This window comes from Lytechinus pictus, chromosome 8, assembly GCF_037042905.1.
Source record: "Lytechinus pictus isolate F3 Inbred chromosome 8, Lp3.0, whole genome shotgun sequence".
Taxonomy (NCBI): domain Eukaryota; kingdom Metazoa; phylum Echinodermata; class Echinoidea; order Temnopleuroida; family Toxopneustidae; genus Lytechinus; species Lytechinus pictus.
This window is the reverse complement of record NC_087252.1, coordinates 33451724-33474143: the sequence shown is the minus strand read 5'-3', so window position 1 is coordinate 33474143 and position 22420 is coordinate 33451724. Positions and strand designations below refer to the sequence as shown.

Genomic DNA, 22420 nt, shown 5'->3' with positions numbered 1-22420 from the left:
TAGCACGTAACATTACCTGCTGGGCGAGTGTACGATCTGTGCGGGGCACATAATATTACGTTCTTGACCTATCTTCTGTTTGAGATGTCAGCACTGCGCTGTTAATACCCCTACGATGAAAACAGCACATGTATATCATTTTTCAGACTATGGTCACCAGATGGCCCTATTCCACAAAAGTTATCGAAACTTTTGCAGTGATTTATAAATGTTTGTATTCACTTTTCCATCGTGATAGTGTACAGCGCTCAGTTCAAAATGGCGACTCACAGTGGAGAAGTGAATCGGAAGGATTTTGACGAAACTTTAGACGATAGGAGTAATAAATTTAGTGAAAGATCTGTGTCAGAAGGGGAGGATGATTTTTTTGTATGGATATTGGAAATAGTGATGAAGAAAGTGATGTGATTATTTACATTTTCCCCTCAAGTTGCTGTCGGTTGTAATCCCAAAGAGATCTAACTTGTTAGTCCCATTCAGTAGCACCAGGGGGGTCAGTGCGCATTACAGCCTATAGCAGTCAAGTGGTTAACCTTTTGACCTCAAAATCAATAGGCTTCCTGGGATCCATGCTAGTATCATACATACCAAATTATATGAGACTACATGTAGGTTAAGTTAAACTGAAGTTATCAGGTTTACAAGGACTGCATGCAGAAGGGTAAGATGAAAATATGTCACGATGACCTTGACCTTTGACCTCATGACCTCAAAATCAAAAGTCTTCCTGTGATCCCTGCTAGTATCATACACACCAAATTATATGAGCCTCGGTTAAGTGAAATAAACTGAAGTTATCACGTTTACAGGGACTGCAAAAGGGTAAGATGAAAATATGTCACTGTGACCTTGACCTTTGAGTTTTTGACCTCAAAATCAATCTATGCTAGTATCATACACACCAAACTATATGAGCTAGGTTAAGTCAAGTTATCGCATTTACAAGGAAAAGTTAAAGGACGGACAGACAGATGTTCGGACACCGAGCGTGATACCATAATGCGTCCCATCTAGGAAAAGCGTATAAAAATGAAATATTTTATCATTCAAACAATAAAAAACAAAAGAAATAGTGAGTGAGGGACATCATCGACTATATCATTTGCATGTCACTGAGTTGTGCATATCACTGTTTTGGGAAAAATAAGCGAAAATTTAAAATGTTACAACTTTCTTGTTTTGAATCCGATTATGATAAAATTTTCAGCATTATGCTAGTTTGATTTGTCTATATTTCTTAAAATCAACACTTTTAGGGGGTGGAGTTGACCGCTTATCCTGTTTGATACCCATTCACCTAACACCTGGGTTGAGTGCAGGCCAATGTGGGTAAATTCCTTGCTTTAGAAAGAAACTACATACACGACGGCTTGGATTCGAACCAATTACCCCAAGTTTCAAAGTTCAGAGACAAATCCACTTGGCCATATCACATCACAATGCTTCATATTTCTCTCATAAATTTTTATACCTTCGTGACAAAATCAACTTTTAAAATCTTTAAATTCCTACAATGTACATATTTAACTCCAGATCATGCATTCAACGTGCAGAAAAACCTGTTGTTGATGTACATAACATACATGAAAAAAAAGAAGAGTACCCATACCTTCTATTACTCTCTTTCTTCTTTCGAGAAACTTGATAAATGCCTCTTGCATACCACTCATTTTTAGTGAGAAATTGTCTGATTCTGGCTCTAGATAAATTAAAAAAAAAATTATACATGAAGACAAACACGAGTTGAAAAGAAAATCCCTATTCAAAATAACATTACAATGATTTGAAGTGCTGCTAATCAGGCGCTGAAGCATTCAAAGACTGTCTTCCGACCCATGTACCCATTCACTATAAAACCTGGATGGAAATTTGAAAATGTAGAAAAACACAGATTTTGACCTTTGGACCCATAGGAAAATGGCTGTATGACTAAGCCAAGCTAATTAATATGCACAAATGTCATACTTCGTAAGTTGAAACAGGAGGGGCAAATAATCACCAAATTTTACAGATGTAGAGTTTGTAACTTTATTTCATATCTGTTCTTCTTGTGATCATAATTATAATATGCAAATTAGATGATAAATAAGTTAATTTGTACATAATGGGAAAAATTGCTCAATTACTATGCAAAAATTACATAAATTGAAACAGGAGGGGCAAATAAATAATCACACCAAATTTCACACAGATGTAGAGTTGGTAACTTAATTTTATATCTGTTGTTTTTGTGAGCATAATTATAATATGCAACCAAGATGATAAAGAAATTTTGATTTGTACGAATGAATTAATATGCAAAATTGTAATAACTTGAGATTCAACTGGTTAATAACCTAAAAACTTGACACGCATATTATGGAAATTGTTCCAGTCATTGATCTTTTACTTTTCACCATTACTCTTGCAATTACATGTATGCAAATTAGACATGAATTGAAGGGATGCTCCAGGGTCAAAATAATGATTTGAACAGATAAAGAAAAATCAGATAAACAAAACACTGACAATTTAATCAAATTCAGACAAGAGGGCCGTTTCATAAAGCTGTTCGTACGCGACTTTAAGGACTGGTGATCCTTTCTTACCTTATGGGCTAAACCATCGCCAATGATTATTTTGGTATATACAATTTACCACAAGAAATGATCACCAGTCATTCTTCACGTCGCTCTTAACTTACAGCTTTATGAAACACCTACCAGTGTTAACAAAGTTATGGCATTTTAAAGATTTGCATTACTCTGGTCATGGGCGGAAATCCCAGGGGGGACAGGGGGGACGTGTCCCCCCTACTCAAAACAGTGGGGGGGACACAATATCAAATGTCCCCCCTACTATTTTTTGTCTTTTATGATGGTAAGAAATACATCATTCTAAATCGGAATAAAACATGTATTTTGGGACGAGATGACCGTACTTTTGGGATGATAACCTTTTTTTTTGCTTGTCAAATTTTCCCACCCCTTGTCCCCATAGGCGGATCCAGGGGGAGCCCCCCCCCCCCTATTGGCGGAGCAAAAAAAGAAAAAAAGGAAAAGAAAGAAGGAAAATGAAAAAAGGAGGGAAAAGAGGAGAAAAAGAAGAGAAGGACGACGAGTGCATAAAATAAGATGAGGGGAAGACTTGGAAAATAAAAAGAATCTTTCGTGCCACTATATAAAATTTTCGCTCGCGCTTCGCGCTCGCATTGCCTGTTAGGTGATTTACATATCTTGTTCAATATGGAGCTCAAATATCAAGTTTGGAAGTCAATATACAAACATATTTCACCTCGGAAATGGAACTTTCATTATTTTGTGTGATTTACAAATTGGTTTTTAAAAAGTGCTCTGTAAAAATGTCAGTTTTATGGTCTGAATAATTTTATCAACATTGCTGCTTGCGCTGCGCGCTCGCAAATTTTGATTTATCAGGTACCTATTATTTTCGTGTATTCCATAAAGTTTTCAAAATATCTCTTTTCAAGTCTGATTGTCAAGACGTATCAGCTAGCGCTGCACGCTGGCATTTTGATTGGCGAGTTATGTATGTTTCAATATTGATTATACAACAAACTACTTAAAATCCCCTTTTCATGACAGGTTATCAAAAATTTCAGCTCGCGATTTGCGCTCGCATTAATGGTTAAAAATATATTAACTGATGTATCCTATTCAAAATTACAAAAGTGAAATGTCCAGTTTTTATGCCATAATATCATCAGATTTCGCGCCCTCATTAGGCATTAATAAATATGATATTGATTTAATAATTAAATTGTCCCTTTTAAATCTCGAAATTTTCCGCTCGCGCTTCGCGTTCGCATCAATTGTCTACTTATACTTATATACATATTCTGCTTGAGAGTCAGTTACAAAAAGTGCTTAGAATTTCCATTCTTTAGGTGAAAATGTAAAAAAAAATCAGCTCGCGCTTCGCGATCGCATTATTTGATTGTTAAATGCTAACTGCATGCAGTCTTTAACAGGTATCTTTTCCATCAGTTTATTTCTGCTCGCGCTTTGTGTTCGTAGTAATTATTAAGTTGCATACACATTTTTTCAGGATAACAAACATTGCCCAGAATGTTCAAATTTTAGGAAAAAATACATAATAAATTTCCTAAAAATTAGCTCGCGCTTCGCGCTCGTATCATATAAATAAGGATTATGATATTATATATGAATTTATAAGAATAAAGCTAAGAAGTGACTAATGAGGACTACCCCTTCAAAGAAACAAACACAAATCATCTTCGAGCTGCCGATCGGGGAAAATATGGCTGAAACAAATTTACGCCCCCCCCCCCCTATTGGCGAAGGCTGGATCCGCCCCTGTGTCCCCCCTACCTTTTGGGAGAGATTTCCGCCCCTGACTCTGGTGAAACAGTTCTAGGCATGTCTTTATAAATTTTCAATGAGAAAACTGGTGTCATACCCCACTTGACCTTTTGCATTATTATATCATAATTAAATAACATGTAGGTTTATTCAAATGTTTTCTGCCTACAACTTAAAAAATTGGACTGACAACTGATTTAGTGCATTAGATATTCATTGCTGCAGCTTGTTTCATTACAAGGGGTTCATATCATTCACACACATGTAAGAAATTTAAGCAAATAAGATTTCATGTAATAACATAAGAAACAGGAAAGTGGAGATCAGATGTGACATCATCAGCCCACCTAATGAATATTCATGAAGACATGCCTAGAACTGTTTCACTGGAATAATGCAAATGTTTCAAAGTCAATAACTTTATTTGTTATCCGATTTTGATTAAATTTTCAACATTTTACTCTGTGAATTTTACTCTATTTAATATTTTCAGCCTAGAGTACCCCTTTAAAGTTTAAACATTTATTGTACAATATTGTATGAATGGCAAATATTGAAATATTAATTCATATGCAAAAAAATGTATACTTTTGAACTTTAAAATTGGATGGGCACAATAATCACCCATTTTCCCCCTTTTTCTCATTTTTTGCTCCACCAAATAGGGGGGCCGGCCCCTCCTGCCCTGGATCCGCCTATGGACCACTCTAGGCGACACCCCAATACTTACCCGTGCTAATAAACTGGGACTCCACTCACGCGCATTTGGGCCGCCCTAGCTTAGAACTAAGCAATATTATCTAGAAATTGTTACATTGTAGTCATTAAAGGAGAATGAAACCCTTGAAACTAGCTGAATCCATATCAAAGAGAAAAATAAAAGAAACATATTGTTGAAAGTTTGAGGAAGATTGAATGAATAATAAGAAAGTTATGAGCATTTGAATATTGAGATCACTAGTGCCATGTAGATCCTCCCATCGGCAATGCGACCAAGATCTGTGATATCACACACGTACAACTCCCTCATTACTTTAGTACTTATTTCACTTATATTCTCACTTTTATAGAGTAGCTATCACAATGTTAGGTGTTTTCTTTATGAGATGACAAGTACAGAGGTTTCACAACATTATATCATTGATGAATCGTTTGTCATATGATTAGAATGAGCAAAAAGAGATGTTTTGGAGTATATTTTCAGTGTCCGAATGGGAGAGTTGTACGTGTGTGACATCACAGATCTTGGTCGCATTGCCAATAGGAGGATCTCCATAGCATTAGTGATCTCGACATTCAAATGCTCATAACTCTTTTATTGCTAGTCCTATTTTACTCAAAGTTTTGTTGATCTTATTCTTTGATTTTTCTGCTTTCACAAAAGCTAACTTGCTCCAAGAGTTTCATTCTCCTTTAAATATGTTCTATTAAATAAATTGATAATGTTTAATCGGTACTCACCGGTTCTTTTGTTGCATTTTCAGACCATTTCTCACAATTCTTCGTAAATATTTGCGGCAAATTTTGTCGCCATAGACAGCTTAGCATCCATCTTTATTGATAAATGGAGCGCCCTTTACGATAGTTGTTAATGCCGCGGAGAATGTGTGTGTGTATGTGTGTGTATTTGAGTTTTTGTCAGACGTGTATCAATCAGATATGATTATTTACGTCTGGGACCGACCTTTAACGTCACCATCCGAAAGACGTTAGGCATTTTGGCCTGCGTTCAAGGCGTTCTTTCCGTTTTATTTTTTATATTGAAGATTGTGCATTTGTTGAATAGCGCCGTCTACGTCAGGTATGAGATCGAGTGTATAAATACACTCTTCCAAAATAATTATGATTCCGACCTGGCGCTGTTTAAGTTCAATCTCTTTCACCTAAATTAGCGATGAATGCTAGCATTATAAAATATATATTATTAACGTCTGACGAAAAGAATAACCAACCGATCAGCTGACGAGAACGCGAATCACGTGATCTTCATATCAGCTTCGATCGCGAGTCAGAAGAGAAGAGCAGCTGCCCAGAAAATCAGAAAAAAGCCGTGAAAATGTAAGTTCCCCTTCATTTCTTTCATTTTTTTTGTTGCTAACGATGCATTTACACTATAAAATTATAATTTAAATAAGAGAAAGGAATATAGCTTGTACTTGTGATATAATATATAAATATCCTGTTCTCAGAGATTTCTAACCAAAAATACTACTGATGTCGCCTATGAGGTCCATACATGTAATGTTGGACCTCATTGGTACTACGGGTGCTATGGACGGCTGCCAGCTGTTTACATTTAATGTCAATGTCAAATGATTAATCATCCAAAAACTAAAGGCAAAAATCCACTTACTAAATAATTAGTCTTAGTTCACTTATAATAGTTTAATCTGGTCAATGAATTACTGTAATTTATAGTAATTAATTTACCAGATCAAACTATAGCATTTTTTATAGTATAAAAAGATAAATCATTAATAAAATGAAAGATCGGTGTGCAAAGACAAAGTGATTTCAAAACACTTAATTTCCAACACGAAAATAGGTACATGGGACTTGGGAGTGTGTGTTGTCTGTTGATACGGTATGCCCTCATTCAATCGGCCTCGATCTTCAGGGCCAAGAATTAAAGAATGAACTGATAATTTACATTTGGGGCATATGCGAGAAGATTCTCTCTTACTACTAAAAACTGGAATTGCAAAAAATGATTAGGTCTATTTACCTGCGGACAAGGTATATCTATGTGCTTCAACAGCGTTTTGATTTTTCGTGTGCTACCCTTTTCTCTCCCTCGCGAAAAGAGTTCCCTCTCTAGCTCCCTTCGATTCGGGAGCTTATACGTAAGATCGTATCTCTGTGTCGCGAGAAGCAGCTAACCCTGACGACTGATGAGATTTTTTTTTTTTTAAGAGAGATGTTGTGCAACTCAAGTTTTGAGGGATGATATATTTTTGTTACTGAAGTATTAAAGTTGTAACTGGTCATTGAAAAGCTCTATTATTCCTCTATACAATGGTTTGTCGTTTGCTGTGATTATGTAATCATGAAATGTGCAATTACCCCGGGGGGGGCACTCAGTATATAATGCATAGTGGGTATGTGCCGCGGAGGGGACCCCCATTTTCACACTCAAATTTTCGTTCCGAGGCATAGCATTTTTGTCTTATCGAGACAAAAAACAAAGAAAGCCGCTCCAAGGCATAGCACTTTGTTCTTATCGAGAAAAAAAAAAAAAATCCGCTCCAAAGCTTCGCATATTTTTCGTTACGCCGTTCCGGTCGCATTGATCTGCTGCAATTTTGGTGAAAAGCGGCCGCCGAGCGCTGTCCGACCATCGTCTCTGCGCTAGCGCACCCAGCGGAGGCCGCGTATAGCTGCATCATGCACGCATGCCCGTTCCATAGGGGTACATACGCACGTACTCGCACGCTGGCGATCCGTTCCAAGGACCCCCGTTTTCACAAAATTGTAGTTCCGAAGCCCGTTCCGAGGACCCTCCTTTTTACAATAAGCCCGCTCCAAGGCCCCCGTTTTTTGTCTCGCCCGCGGCACACCCCTACCACTTTTTTGGTCGAGTGCCCCCCCCGGGGCAATTACCCTGAAAAGGAAGTGAAATGTTGCAAAATGCATCGTTTTTAGTTCTGCCCAGGATGCAGTGAATTTTGGGTTGTTTTCATTGGTTTGTGTTGTTGAAGAGATGTGTATCAATTGTTTGGCATGATTTAGTATTTGCTTGAAGTGAAAGCTCACTTTCATAAATTTAAAATGTTCAACAACAATGAAACTATCACTATCATCTTCGTGTATAAATTCAACATATTTAATAAAACTTTTTTTTTATTGGTTGACAGGGTTCAACATTATTCCAAACAAATTCAATCCGTTACCATGAGAAAACACCACAAGTGGACTTACATGCATCAATACGTCAATATCATTTCAAACACAGTCCATCCTTGAAACAATTGGAAAATGACGATTAGAAACAATGAATTTGCAACATTAAATTTATGACATTGCTACTTATTTATCAGGTTTGTGCATTCCATGAAAACATTAATAAGCATTACAAACGACACATCAAGAGGAATAATCATGCTTTCAAAATGATATACACATAATTATGATTGCACACTGAGTTATGGTTATTTACTACCCTTCAGACTTGAGTTGCAGAACTTTTTCGAGGGGTAGGGAAGGGGGGTATACAGAGAGAAATGTAAAAAAAAACAGAAAGAGGTTTAAGGAAAATCCATTATAGATTAAGAAAGTTTATGACGTATGCAATATAAAATGCATATATTTCAATTTTTAATGGTTCATGATGGCTGAAAAAAATGTTCATGGGACGCCGGAGATGAATGAATATACTGTTTACATTCTAAAGATACAATTAAATCAATTTTCATTTTCTTTTTTTTAGGCAAATGACATTTAATTATATTTTTCAATTCATGACACTTCGGTAACTGCTCTCAAATGACGTCAAAAAAAATAAATTCTAATAACTTTTCAAAGCCTTTTATGGATTTTCACCAAACCTTCACCAACAATATTTGTTTTATGTTTTTGTTATTTTTCAAACATTAATAATAGTAATAGGCTGTTGCGTAAAGCGCCATCTATCTAGAAACAATTTATTCTGATGCGCATTATTATTATTATCATAACCCAGGATTTAGCGCTCGTACATTCAAGGAATTCATCCTACCGGTTACCCATTCACCTCACCTGGGTCGAGTGCAGCACAATGTGGATAAATTTCTTGCCGAAGGAAAACACGCCATGGCTAGGATTCGATCGAACCCACGACCCTCTGTTTGAAAGGCAAGATTCAGAACCATAGACCACGACGGTCCCACAATAAAGTTTTTGTCAGGGTGAACTTCCCCTTCTAATTGATAACACACTGTAAAAACTGTGGTGTTAAAACTGACACCAGTTGGTGTTAATAGAGGACCACACCCTGGGGTGTTAAAATTACACCCCAGAGATTAAACATAACACCAATTGTGTAAATATAACAACCGAAGGTGTTGTAATAACACCTATATGTGTTAAACTAACACTGTCAATGTACACCAGTTAACACCACAGTTTTTGCTGTGCATGTTTATTCTGAATCGAAGCTTTCCTAGGGTGAGTCTATCTTTTTTTATGGGAATATATTCATTAACCCCCCCCCCCCCTCCGACTTGTTCGAAAGGCTAAAAAGCTGAAGTATGGGGGGGGTAGTCCCAAGCGCGGATCAAGAGGCCCATGGAGCCTTGCAGCACCACCCCCTCAAAAAAAGGAAGGGGAGGGGAGGAGAGAGAAAGGGGAAGAAAAAACAAACAAACGGTAGGGGAAGAAGGGAAGGAAAGAGAGGGAAGAGACAAGGAGATGAATTCAAAGGAAAAGTAAAGAAAATGGTAGAAAGATGGAAAAGGGAGAAAGAACGAAATGGAAGAAGAAACTAGTTGGCCGATCGAGAGACGGAACGAATTAGATTTCTCATATATCTATATTTCCTAATTAATTAATTTACATATCTATTTATTCATTCATAAACTTGTGAATTGAATACAGCATTGCATCCTCTTGCGCAAAAAATAGGAATGCAAATGAGAAGATAATATAGGCAGATACAGGGGCTCATGCGCTCGCGATACCCTGTATGCGAGAAATATAATTATATATGATATAGACGTAGCACAAAAAGTTGCAATTTCACCTAAATCATTTTTAGAGTGCAGAATATAAAAGCCCCATCAATTTTGAGGAGGCCAGATATGGCGTATCAGGAAATGTGAGATAGCAAAACGATTGAGCAAATATTTTGACATTAAATTTTTTGTAACAAAAATCAAACTTTGTGATAGATTTTGACATTATCTTAAGAAAATGATATTATATTTCATTCTCTCTTTTCTTTCCTTTTCTTGGGGGCAAGCGATCCAATCCCCCCCCCCCCCCCCCGCTCCATCTGTACAGCACTGGTCGTTTTCTCTGTTCTTGCTATACTTTGTGAAGAAGTTGCGTAATCATATCATCGTTAATGGAAGAAAATGCTTATTTGAACATGAAATTGTTCCAAAAAATAGATTTTATCCCCAAAACACATTTATGGTAATTCCGATTGTAAAGGAACATAACCTTCCTCTTCCTCTCTTTCTTCTTTTTTCTCTCCTTCCCCTTTTCTTATTATTTCTTCCCCACCTTTTGTTCGCCGCCAATATAGGAGGGGGGGGGGTCTCCTCCCTGGTATCGCCAATGAATTATATCACTTCAAATAGATGTGCAATCCCTTTTGATGACCATTTCCTTTTTTACATATAAATGTACTGATATTTACCGATAATGTCAATTGTTTTGCACTGGCTTGTGAGTTTATTAAATACATTTACGTACTATCATGTTTCATTCTGATAGCGTATGATGCTCTCAACGATTTTGGCTCCTTCCTTTTGAGTATATTCTCTCCACTTTTATAAAGGTTTGTGTATTCTCCATGTGTGACTATCACACTCGATCATATTGAGATATACATTATGAGAGTGGATTTTAAATCTTTTGGGAGTGCAAATGTCTAAAAACGTGCACAGTTCACTCCAGAAGGAGCTATAATGCACTCTTTTATGATGTACATTTCACTCCAAAGGGGCTGATCCCTTGTATTACTCCGAGAGGGCGATTGGGGAATAGATTATAGCTATATATTTTTCATACAGAGACTATACTGTAGAAAGGGACTAGATATTGACAAAGTGACAAAGTAATATGATAATTGCAATGATTTCATTTTATTTTCATTATTACTCAATCACATTTTCATCAGTAATAAGAATTATCACGATTAGAACATACAATATCATGTTTACATCATACTCTCTTTAGAAAAAACGAGTGAATTAGATTAAGACTGACTTTCACTTGTTTTGAGTGAATTTCACTCCTTTAACAAATTAAAGGTCAAGTCCACCCCAGGAAAACATTGATTTGAATAAATAGAGAAAAATCAAACAAGCATAACACTGAAAATTTCATCAAAATCGGATGTAAAATAAAAAAGTTATGATTACTTTAAGTTTCGCTTATATTTCATAAAACAGTGATATGCACAACTCAGTGACATGCAAATGAGACAGTCGATAATGTCTATCACTCACTATTTCTTTTGTTTTTTTATTATTTGAATTATACAATATTTCATATTTTACAGATTTGACATTAAGGGCCAACTTGACTGAACCATATAGTATCAAATAATGCTTATTTCACATGTTCCGGGAGGAAATAATCTTTGTCTCACTTGACAATGAGGAGAAAATTAGAATATTTCACATTTCATACAATAAAATACATAAGAAATAGTGAGTGGATGACGTCATCAGTCTCCTCATTTGCATACCGACCAGGATGTGCATAGAACTGTTTTGTGAAATTAAACGAAACTTTAAAATGTCTTAACTTTCTTATTTTACATCCGATTTTGAAGAAATTTTCAGTGTTATGCTTGTTGGATTTTTCTCTTTTTATTCAAATCAACTTTTTGTTGGGATGGACTTGTCCTTTAACAAATTCATGTGAACCGTTAATTCTTGTAATTGTGTCAGTTCTGTAAATTAACTCTTCATTAGGTGATCATTGCTGCGTGAAAACGAAGTAAAGCGTAATAATTATTAGGGATGAAATCTAAAATACATGGGTTAAAAACATGGTTTACCTGATTTCGATACTCTCCTTTTGTTCTTTTTCTATTTACTTTTTTTTTATCACTACTAATAATCGGAGGCCGGAGGGGCGACCGCCCACCACCCCCACCCCACCGCGGTATCCACGCTCCTCAGAATTACATAATAATCCAATAAACTACAATGTATATTTCATGGATAACAGGAGTCCGTTGCAGAATGGGTTTCTTTCAAACGCAAATACAAAAAATAAAAATAAATATCAAGCGCAAAGCGAAATATGCGGAATACTATGCTAGAAACGAAAGTGAATAGCCTTGCTGGAAATATGTAGCTCACTACGTTAATTAGACATTAATTAGAATAAACTGTATGTACAGAGACTTTTCAAATGTTGGCACTGGTGAAAAGATAGCTTTAATATACTCATGTAATTCATTGTAATTTACAGATTAAATTTCAGCTGCATATTTATTCCATTTGAATACAATGAGACCTCATAAACTATTCTCTAAAAATTGCATATGGATTATAATGTTGAGCTTAACTAATTAAGGCTAAAAATCGAGAAATTCGCGGATAAAAAAAATTGTATGAATACAAGATGTCAAAGAAAGAAAGTCCATGAGTTTTAAAAATGAGTAAAATGGCAGTATCAATATTTAAAAAGAAAACATAAAAACACATAATTATTTATGACCTCTATTTAAACGCTTCTTGGCGATTTGGGGAAAAAAGAAATTATAGTCGATGTTGTCTAAGGCTACAGTCACACACATGAAACCGATTACAAACCGACCAGGAATCTATTGCATTAGTTACAATTACATACCATCGGTCGGTTCGGAGTCGGTTCCACCGCTTTTATTGTACAATGTCGCAATCAAACCGGCAAACCGACTCCAGACTGACCATTTATGTTTCGTTAATACCAATGACATACACGGATCGGTTAAGAGTCGGATTCGTTGGTGTAATTTTAGCATCAGAGAAAATTATTTCATTAACTCGGAATAAATATTCACCACTAGATTGTCAATCATTCAAGAGTTGAGTACATATTATATAAACTTAAATGATAAAAATTCTTAAAAACACGATACTCAAGTTCTTAAAAAAGGTAGTAAAAAATAGCGACGCTTGAGGTGCGATCACACATTGCCGGTTCTCAAACCGCCATGCTCCGTGTCTCAACGGTGGGCAGAAACCACGTTCTTAATACGTTTTTAACACGGCGCTAACGCGGATCTCCCTCTACCCCTCATCAATCGCAGTACCGCCGCGGCGCGCCGTGCAGCTCCCGTATTAACTCTGCCACCTCCGTGTACTCATTGGCCCGTATTCTAATGGCAGGTTTAACTTAAACTCAGGTTTAAAGTTGTGGTTTAAGTATGGATAGCCAATTGTTCCATAAATCACTAACAGAAGAGATATCATACTTCAGCTCATTTGGCTCTCAAATCAATCATAATTGTCTAGGAAGTATAAATAGATGATTGTCTTCACCATCAATGAATCAGGAAAGAGCACAGTAAACATAAGAAACATACATCTTAATAAAAATTTGGATACTTTTGGCTTCCCATACTTAGTGTGAACATGGTCCCTCTTTAAAATCATAACTTTTTATTTCAAACCCGAATTTGATGAGATTTTAAGCGTCATCCTTGTTTGATTTTTCTCTCGTTATTCAAATAAACTTTTTGTTTGGATGGATTTGATCTTTAGCAGATAAATACAACAAAATTTGATCCGAGTTTTTTCAACATAATTATATGCACTAAATAGCAGAAAAAATGTTTAAGTTTCTGCACTGTAATATTTTCTCACACTACAAGTTATGAAATATTGATCGCAAAGTTCCTGAAATTGCCGTCTTGGCCAAACAAACTCGTCTGGACAACGACTCGGTATAAACTGTCTTCATAAAACTTTACAAGCAAGGAGGCAACACTTGCCACAAATTAAACAAGTGCCCAAAACCCTTCTTCGACAAAACAGCTTTCTTAAGAAGATTTTTCCTCAAGAATATTCCCCGTTTGTCGCAAGCATCCAAGAAAACAACATTGGGATTGCCTATTTGCGGGTAAAAATCCTTTTCAGTGGACTTCTAAAAATTGACAAGCTCTTTCTACTCAAATTGGCGGAGACTTCTTCTGGTGCATACTTGGTCTATCATCCCGCATCAACACGTGACTGTGTCACATCCACATAGCAGAGAAGGATTTTGCACCATTGTGTCCAGCCTGGGATCACACAGGATCCTGCCTACTGTCAACTTGAAGACAATACATCCATCGAAGGATATTTTATCATGACGGATCACAGTCAGTTTCTGATCGCGTTAAAAGGAAACAAAAAAGTACTGATCGATCGATGTCCGGCGTGGCAAAGTTTACTGCCGTCAGAATCCGGTCTCTGCTTCACCCGTCGCTACCCCGTTCGTTTCCCCTCGACCGTGTGCTGCTTGATGTGGAACTCTATAGAAGTAGATAAATAAGGAAACATAAAAAAACGTATTTTGGAAAACTGAACAATAATATTGTACAAGAAACACCAAAATCTAATAAACAAATTATATCAGAGACGTCAAAGGGCCACACACAAAACCCCATGCATTTAAAAACGCAAGCGTCATCAATTTCACCAGGAGTATATAAATTTTAGATTAACACGGCAAAAATCGTTTTTGTGTGTGCGTGTTTTGTTTTTAAGACTGGCTCGTAGTGGATTGCATGTAAGTAGATCATGTCGTAGTTGGGTTGTATCAGGTGAGGCAGGTTAACTTACCTTATAACAACCGAAGCATCATCAATCGGTCTTGTCTTAGGCCTGGCTCCTGGAGGTTTATTATTCGCTGGTGTTGACGTCTCAGTTGGGTTTTCTGTTAGGGTAAAATACCGGTTTCTTTTATTCAATAATTATTCAATAAAAAAATAGACCCCTACACTATCCAGATCATATCAAACATCGAAAGCCTACGAGCTAAAATCGATCATAATGATAATGATTGTTTTAAAGTTATAAAGACATGATGATCATGATGATGGTGATGATGATGATGATGATGGTCATGATGATGAGGATGATGATGATGATGATGGTCATGATGATGATGATGATGATGATGATGGTCATGATGATGAGGATGATGATGATGATGATGGTCATGATGATGAGGATGATGATGATGATGATGGTCATGATGATGAGGATGATGATGATGATGATGGTCATGATGATGAGGATGATGATGATGATGGTGATGGTGGTGATAGTAATGACGATGGTGATAGTAATGACGATGATGATGATGGTCATGATGATGAGGATGATGATGATTATGATGATAATGATGACAATGATGATGATGAAGATGATAGTGATGGTGATGATGGTGATTATGATGATGATGACGATTATAAAGACAGTGCTGATAGTGATGTTGATGATGGTGATTATGATGATGATGATGACGATAATGATGATGATGATAATGATGGTGCTAAGGATGGTCATGATGATAATGATGGGAATGATGATGATGATAAATACTTACCAAGCATAGGAGAATGTTCATGTGGTTTATCTGAAGGTAACTGATTACTGTTTTCTTCTCCAGACTTTCCACTCTGCTTCTTACGATTTTGTTGAATTCTTGCTTTTAATGCTACAATAGAAAAACAGAAATGCAACAAATATTGTTGATTTTATGACAATCACTACATAATTATGCAGAGCTACATAAAACGAATGAATAAATTACACAAATAATCAAATACAAAAGCAAAGGTATTGATGAATAACTTAAAACATGGATGTATAAATAAGTTTATGATTATCTGCATATAACAAATATTTATTATTTAGACAGGGGCTTAGGAGAATCGTGTTATATTATAGGCTTATATTTAGCTTCCTTAAAAACTTTGTTTTATAAGGATTTTTCACAATCCTATAAAAACATACTGTCCCTTATTTGTATAACTTGTTCCTTCCCAAAAAATGTGTACTAGTAATTGTAAATAATGATAATTATAATAATAATAATGGCATATTTACCCAGGGTAGCCACTTCGGTTCCGAAAACTGTTCTCCCAGCGGGCCCTGCTATTATTATCATGCCCATCAACTTGTATTATTCCACACCTCTTGAAATTCTTTATTGACCATTGCTTTCAAATTTGTTTTCAACTTATCAGCATAAAACCTGTACACAATAAACACAATCCTACCAGCAGATGGCGCTTTCCGTTTCTTTTCTCTCTCGTCACTCGGCTGTGATGACGATGTCGTTTTTCTCCTCTGTGTTTCCGCATCGATTTCGTCGTCCCTTACGGTACATGGGCAGCAGGTCGCAAAACAAATGTGACAGAAGTTGGACATTCGTCCTCGCGATGGTGTGTCGTCTAATTAACGAAAAATTATATATTTTTTTAATTGCTGTCATTACATTAATAGCTCTCTCCATCTCATAATCAAATCCTTGCACTGTTTGACATTTTATTTCAGGGTGTGAAACAAAACTTCCGAGGTATGACGAAGAAAAAAAAGTTCTCGTGACATTCTGTAAAGAATTACTTAAATGTTTTGTTTTGATTTTCTTTTGTTTAGTCGCAAAGCGTCCATCAGGCACTGGCCAATAAATTTGTACTATATGAAATGGGTGCCCTATAATTCCAGTTAAATTCCCGACTACTTTTTTGTAAAGCATAGCATTTTTCTCAAGATGTAATATATGCTGTAGGTCTACATAAATTCAAACATAAAGATCTTGACAATTAAAAAAAGTCTTCCTATATTAACAAAATAAAACAAACACAATAAAATCCCGTTCTCCATGGAACTATCATTCAAGAAAAACGATAAAAAAACTTGTCAGATTAGAATAACAAATTAAAAAAAAAAAATACTTAAATAGATATACTAATGAATACAAATAAATAACATAAATTAATGGCATTAACAATTTCTTATGACGCAAAATAAATAATCATATAAATGAATTGCTAGATGTGATTTAAATAACAAAATATAAAATAAAAAAGAATTGCTTACCATCAGCACTGACAGTTTTACTGTAGTTTGAACGGACCATTGTGTCTTTTATTACTAGACGAAAATTGAGAGTACAACAATGTTAGAATGATAATCAACAACCACTAACTTTAAAAACAAAGAAATAGTAGGAACAATATATTCACGATTTCCACATTAAAAAACGAAATAAAAATGAAAATTACAATCGAATACGAGAAATTGAGGAAATTGGAATGAGAGGGGAAAGGAAATTTGTGCAAGGCGGCGAAGGACGCGATTGCGGGAGTGATGTTTATGGTGGTGGTGGTCATGTTGATGATAATAATGACGATGGTGATGATTGTGATTATGATGATGATGATAATGATGATAATTAATAACGATGGCGATGATGATAGTCATGGTGATCATGGTCATGATGACGATGATGGTGATTATGATATTGATGATGATAATGATGATGATAATAATGGTAAAAATGATGATGATGATGATGACGACGATGATGATCGTGGTGGTGATGATGATGAAAAATAGTCATACTCACATATTCTCATCCATAATGCAATCCCGATAACAGCAGCTATCAACACAATGACGATTACCACTACTACAATAATGGTTGTAGTGTTATTTCCTCCACCTGGCACGGTCAAAGAAATAAAAAAAAATACAAATTTTTATATCTAATCTCAACTCACCGAAACTAGTAAGTAATCAAAGCATCTAATTTTCTTGTCTACAAAGTTTTAGACTCTGATCAATCCCATTATCTATACATAGATAATGGGACTGCCTTGAAGTTCTATCTCTCATTTTATCCGAAAAGGACTCGAAATCTCTGGAGGTGTTGAGGAATGGGGGGGGGGGGGCATGATGTTATTTCTCTTTCTTCTACTACTACTACTACCACTACTACTACTATTACTGCTACTACTACTACTACTACTACTACTACTACTTTTACTACTACTACTACTACTACTACTACTACTACTACTACTACTACTACTACTACTACTACTCCTACTACTACTACTTTTACTACTACTACTACTACTACTACTACTACTACTACTACTACTACTACTACTACTACTACTACTACTCCTACTACTACTACTACTACTACTACTACTACTACTACTACTACTACTACTACTACTACTCCTACTACTACTACTACTACTACTACTACTACTACTACTACTTTTACTACTACTACTACTACTACTACTACTACTACTACTACTACTACTACTACTCCTACTCCTACTACTACTACTACTACTACTACTACTACTACTACTACTACTACTACTACTTTTACTACTACTACTACTACTACTACTACTACTACTACTACTACTACTACTACTACTACTACTTTTACTACTACTACTACTACTACTACTACTACTCCTACTCCTACTACTACTACTACTACTACTACTACTACTACTACTACTACTACTACTACTACTACTACTACTACTACTACTACTACTACTACTTTTACTACTACTACTACTACTACTACTACTACTACTACTACTACTACTACTACCACTACCACTACTACTACTTTTACTACTACTACTACTACTACTACTACTGCTGCTACTTCTACTACACATATTTTTGTTACTACTATTACTATTACTAGCTTGTGCCTCTAAATTGATAAAGTGAAATATTAAGATGGAATTTGATAAAGTGAATAGCGGGGAAACGACGAGCGCACATTTTGATTTTTCTTAGCAAACAATTCCTTGAAAATAGAAGTAGATCCAGGCCTTGATTGATTTGATACTTTAAGCTTTCATATAGAGAGTCAAAGTCCAAATGATTTTATTCATACCTGACTTTGTTTGCACAAGATAGGAATTTGAACTAAGAGTAGTTTTTTTTTAGTATGCTGAACAGATAATTACCGCCAGATGTGCCTGGAATTGAGCATACTAGAGCTGTGTTTGTCCGAGGTGGGTCCGGTATAGCCTCGCCGTTCACTTCGCATCTGAATTCCATATTTGAAGCACCCATTGTCACATCAAGACTACCATACACGTCCTTAGTTCCGTCTGGATTGTCGGCAAACTTCAACGGTGCTCCGCGCTCGTATACGTTGTCGACGAACCAGAGTAACTCGACGGATGGCCTGAAGCTAGCAACCTCGCATGATAATCTGTATTGCGTGCCCTGTGGTATGGTGTACTGACAAGATGCGTTTGTTGATGGCGAAGATGTCGGTTCGAGTAACACGATGTTAGGGTACGACTCAGCAGGGGGCACTAAATCATTAAATAAACATATGTGATCATGCATAGAGTTACAAAAAAAAATATGTCATTGTGAGAATAGGCCTATAAGCTATGCTCTATTTCGCGCCAATTTCAAATATTCCGATTAAAAAAAAAGTTTATGCATAAAATGCATGAAAAGCAAATACCATCTTTCAAACAACAGTGTTGATGAAAGGAAGGTGACTTCCGTAGTTTGTTCTCTTGATCAATAATGAACCCACTTCAAACTCTTCAATAAAGTGTTAAAGAATTTCAGTGCTGATCTCGCTGCTTTACATCCTCCTTTTCTACCAATTAAATGTTGAAAATGAACTTGTTATTCCACGCAGATTAAGAGAAACATTATAACACTACCTTCTAAGAAAATTTGTTCATTTGCAATTTCACCTATTTCCACAATTCAAAGATAAGTAACTATGATGTTGTATCAGTCTTTTAGGGATCCGAACTCAAGAAAATTGGTCTGAGGGAAGATGGCTTCGTTCCTCAAATGTTTATGACACTGAAGACTCATAAACGATTTTTAAGGTAATTTCTCGTTCTTGAAAGGTATAAAATGAAACAATTAAAAGGGCGACATTAAAATATGTTTTGTGTGATCTTTTGGAATGCTATACGCGTGAACATTATTATGTACAAAATCATAGCTTCCGGCGACTCCACAATGTCTTTATTCAAATAAATTTATCATCACCTGCAACCACTAACTCCGTCTCAATCACCTCCTCGTTGCTTGATGACGTCAACATGACGACGCAAAAATACGTGCTTTCATCCTCTATCCCGACGTCATTGATCACCAGTGACCAAGACGGCGACATCGAGATACGGCCACCGTCGCTTCCCTCGTGAACGCTATCAATAAACGATGCCACTGTGATCGCAGTATCGATATCGTCTCCTTTCATCCAATTGATGGTGTAGACGGCACCGTCGACTTGGCATTCGAGCTCGGCTGAATTTCCCTTGAATACGACAGTCCGTGAGAGGGCGGCGACGTCATCACAGCAAAGACCTGGGGAAAAGTGGGATAGGGTGGAAGAAAAGAAGGAATTTCAAAGTTATCAAACTATGCATTTTATTATAGTTCGTTATTCCGAAAGGATTAATACTTCAAAAATAAAGGTTCGTTATACGGAAGGCTCGGAAATCCGAAAGAGGCAAAGTTCGTATTGTTAATGAGTTTTTGAACAACTGTAATTCCTTTCGAATAACTAACCTTCTTTCCTGGTCAGATAAACGAACTTTCTTTGGTAAAACGATCGTTCGGAATAGCAACATTTGGAATAACGAATAAATAATGAGCATTGGGTATAACGAACTTTCGGAATAATGAACATTCGGAATAACGAGTGTACATGTATACTGCCTATCAATTACAAATAACAATAATAAAAGGGTATAAATAAAAGATCACAAATATACTTTTAAAAATTTGAGAGCCAATCTCATTCTTATATTTATTTAGTAAAACTTCACAGCTTTTTAATACTCGGAGAGTAATTACCAAATAAGGCAAATACTTTTCACGATTTGTTATCAACACGGGGGACCGAAAACATCATAGGCCTATATATGCTTCGAAATGGCGCACATGGCCTAATGTCTGTTTCATGAAGTGAGCCACATATGAGTGCTTTGAATCAGCTTTATCTCACAACCTAAAGGCTGTTGATAATTTTCCTGACAGGAATCATTTCCGTGAGAAGAATTTTATGCAGATTTTCACATTCGGACGTCTAGCACCTTATACACGGACTGGTGACCATTATTCACCTAAACACGTTCACTCACTAGTACACGAGGTCGTACAAAGTGCAGATTGGTTACCTTTCCACGAGGAGAAAGACCCCGGGGCAGCATTAATGCTGGCATAAATGTCGCATTTGATTCCACCATTTAAATGTCAAACAAAATGTCACGAAAGCTCTGACGGACTTTGGAATCAACAAAGCCTGAATATATCCCTCAAAATGGGCTGGCCGCCTCTTTTGCGAAGCATAAATCGCATAATGGCGTACCGTAGTTTGTGTCTTAATCTTCTCTCTCCCATAGCCTAACCCCCCCCCCCCCCTTCATCCTTCCCTCTCCAATTTTTACTCTCTTCAATATTAGTAGGGTCCATGCTTCAATCTTTCCCTTTTCAAGCAATTTACATATGGCAATCCTTCAAGTTGAGTTTGGAATTCTATTTTTGGCATGCCCCCCCCCCTAAAGGTATTCACCATATTTTTGTTGCGCTATGAAAAACGTACATAAGTGATATGAATGGAAAATGAAACAACGACTTCAGGGTTCCGTAACACAAAGGTTAGTGATCAATAGTATGATTGTTCTTTACAATTGATTGTACATTGTAGTCAATGCAATCAATTATTGTAGAAAAAATGTTCTACGATCATTGCTAATTAAGCTTTGTGTTAAGGGCCCCCAGATATTTCTTTTCATATCTACACTGTAAAAACTGTGGTGTTAAAACTGACACCAATTGGTGTTAATAGAGGACCACACCCTGAGATGTTAAAATAACACCCTAGAGATTGAACATAACACCAAAGAGTGTAAATGTAACAACCATAGGTGTTGTAATAACACCTATAGGTGTAAAACCAACACCACCAATTTAACACCGGTGTAAAATAACTGGTGTGGTCCTCTATGTACACCGGTTAACACCACAGTTTTTGCTGTGTACCTTCTAAATCTGTCTCTGTCTATCCCATGCTCTTCCCAGTCCGCATTTCTGTCCGTCTGTCTGTCTATCCCACACCCCAGCCCACCCCTCTCTTTCAGTGTTCAACTCCCTGATTTCCTTTACCTTCCTGTAATAGCCGATCTATGACGTCACTTTCTCCCATGCTGCTCAAGGCAAAAGCTGGAATTTAGTTCAAGTTGATGTTGAAATAAATCTCTTCTCTCGTTGTAACTAGTCTTGACTATATTTGGGTCACAGACTCGCAATTGATTTACGGCTTAACTATTGATGTCACTGTAAATCACAATCATATAGCTTACCCTTGGAGATGGGTATCGCCTTTATTCCCTCTTACCCATTTCCTCTCTCGCCCCGATCCCACCC

General features: G+C 36.4%; 2 protein-coding genes across 5 annotated transcripts in view; both read right to left on the bottom strand.

The window, feature by feature from the left end:
* The window catches only part of LOC129266497 (uncharacterized), a 32529-nt gene extending 25364 nt beyond the window's left edge, over positions 1-7165 (bottom strand). Inside the window, exons 1-2 of one of the 4 annotated variants that reach the window (XM_064103956.1) lie at positions 7048-7165; positions 1610-1699 (exon numbers count right to left, since the gene is read on the bottom strand). In XM_064103956.1, the coding sequence (XP_063960026.1) occupies positions 1610-1670 (61 nt within the window). In that variant the 5' untranslated portion in view covers positions 1671-1699; positions 7048-7165. Of the gene's footprint in view, positions 1-1609; positions 1700-7047 lie in introns of those variants that run through there. The other 3 variants (XM_064103957.1, XM_064103959.1, XM_064103958.1) reach the window with 3 other exon arrangements.
* Positions 7166-11083: 3918 nt separating this feature from the next.
* LOC129266498 (uncharacterized) lies at positions 11084-22199 on the bottom strand. Its single transcript, XM_064104218.1, has 9 exons — positions 22160-22199; positions 20036-20356; positions 18973-19329; positions 17586-17681; positions 17057-17110; positions 16234-16407; positions 15558-15668; positions 14789-14882; positions 11084-14478 (listed from the first exon to the last, which is right to left on the bottom strand). The coding sequence occupies exons 1-9, from the start codon at positions 22197-22199 to the stop codon at positions 14403-14405; spliced, it is 1323 nt and encodes a 440-aa protein (XP_063960288.1). The 3' UTR covers positions 11084-14402.
* Positions 22200-22420: the final 221 nt, after the last annotated feature.

What these genes read in the sequence shown, in the direction of transcription:
- LOC129266498 (XM_064104218.1), bottom strand. Translation starts at nt 22,199, where the DNA reads ATGGGAGAAAGTGACGTCATAGATCGGCTATTACAGGAAG. An exon ending in GACGGAGTTAGTGGTTGCAG is followed by an intron (nt 19,330 to 20,035) that starts GTGATGATAAAT and finishes TTAATGATTTAG; the next exon opens with TGCCCCCTGCTGAGTCGTAC. An exon ending in TGCATTATGGATGAGAATAT is followed by an intron (nt 17,111 to 17,585) that starts GTGAGTATGACT and finishes ATTTTCGTCTAG; the next exon opens with TAATAAAAGACACAATGGTC.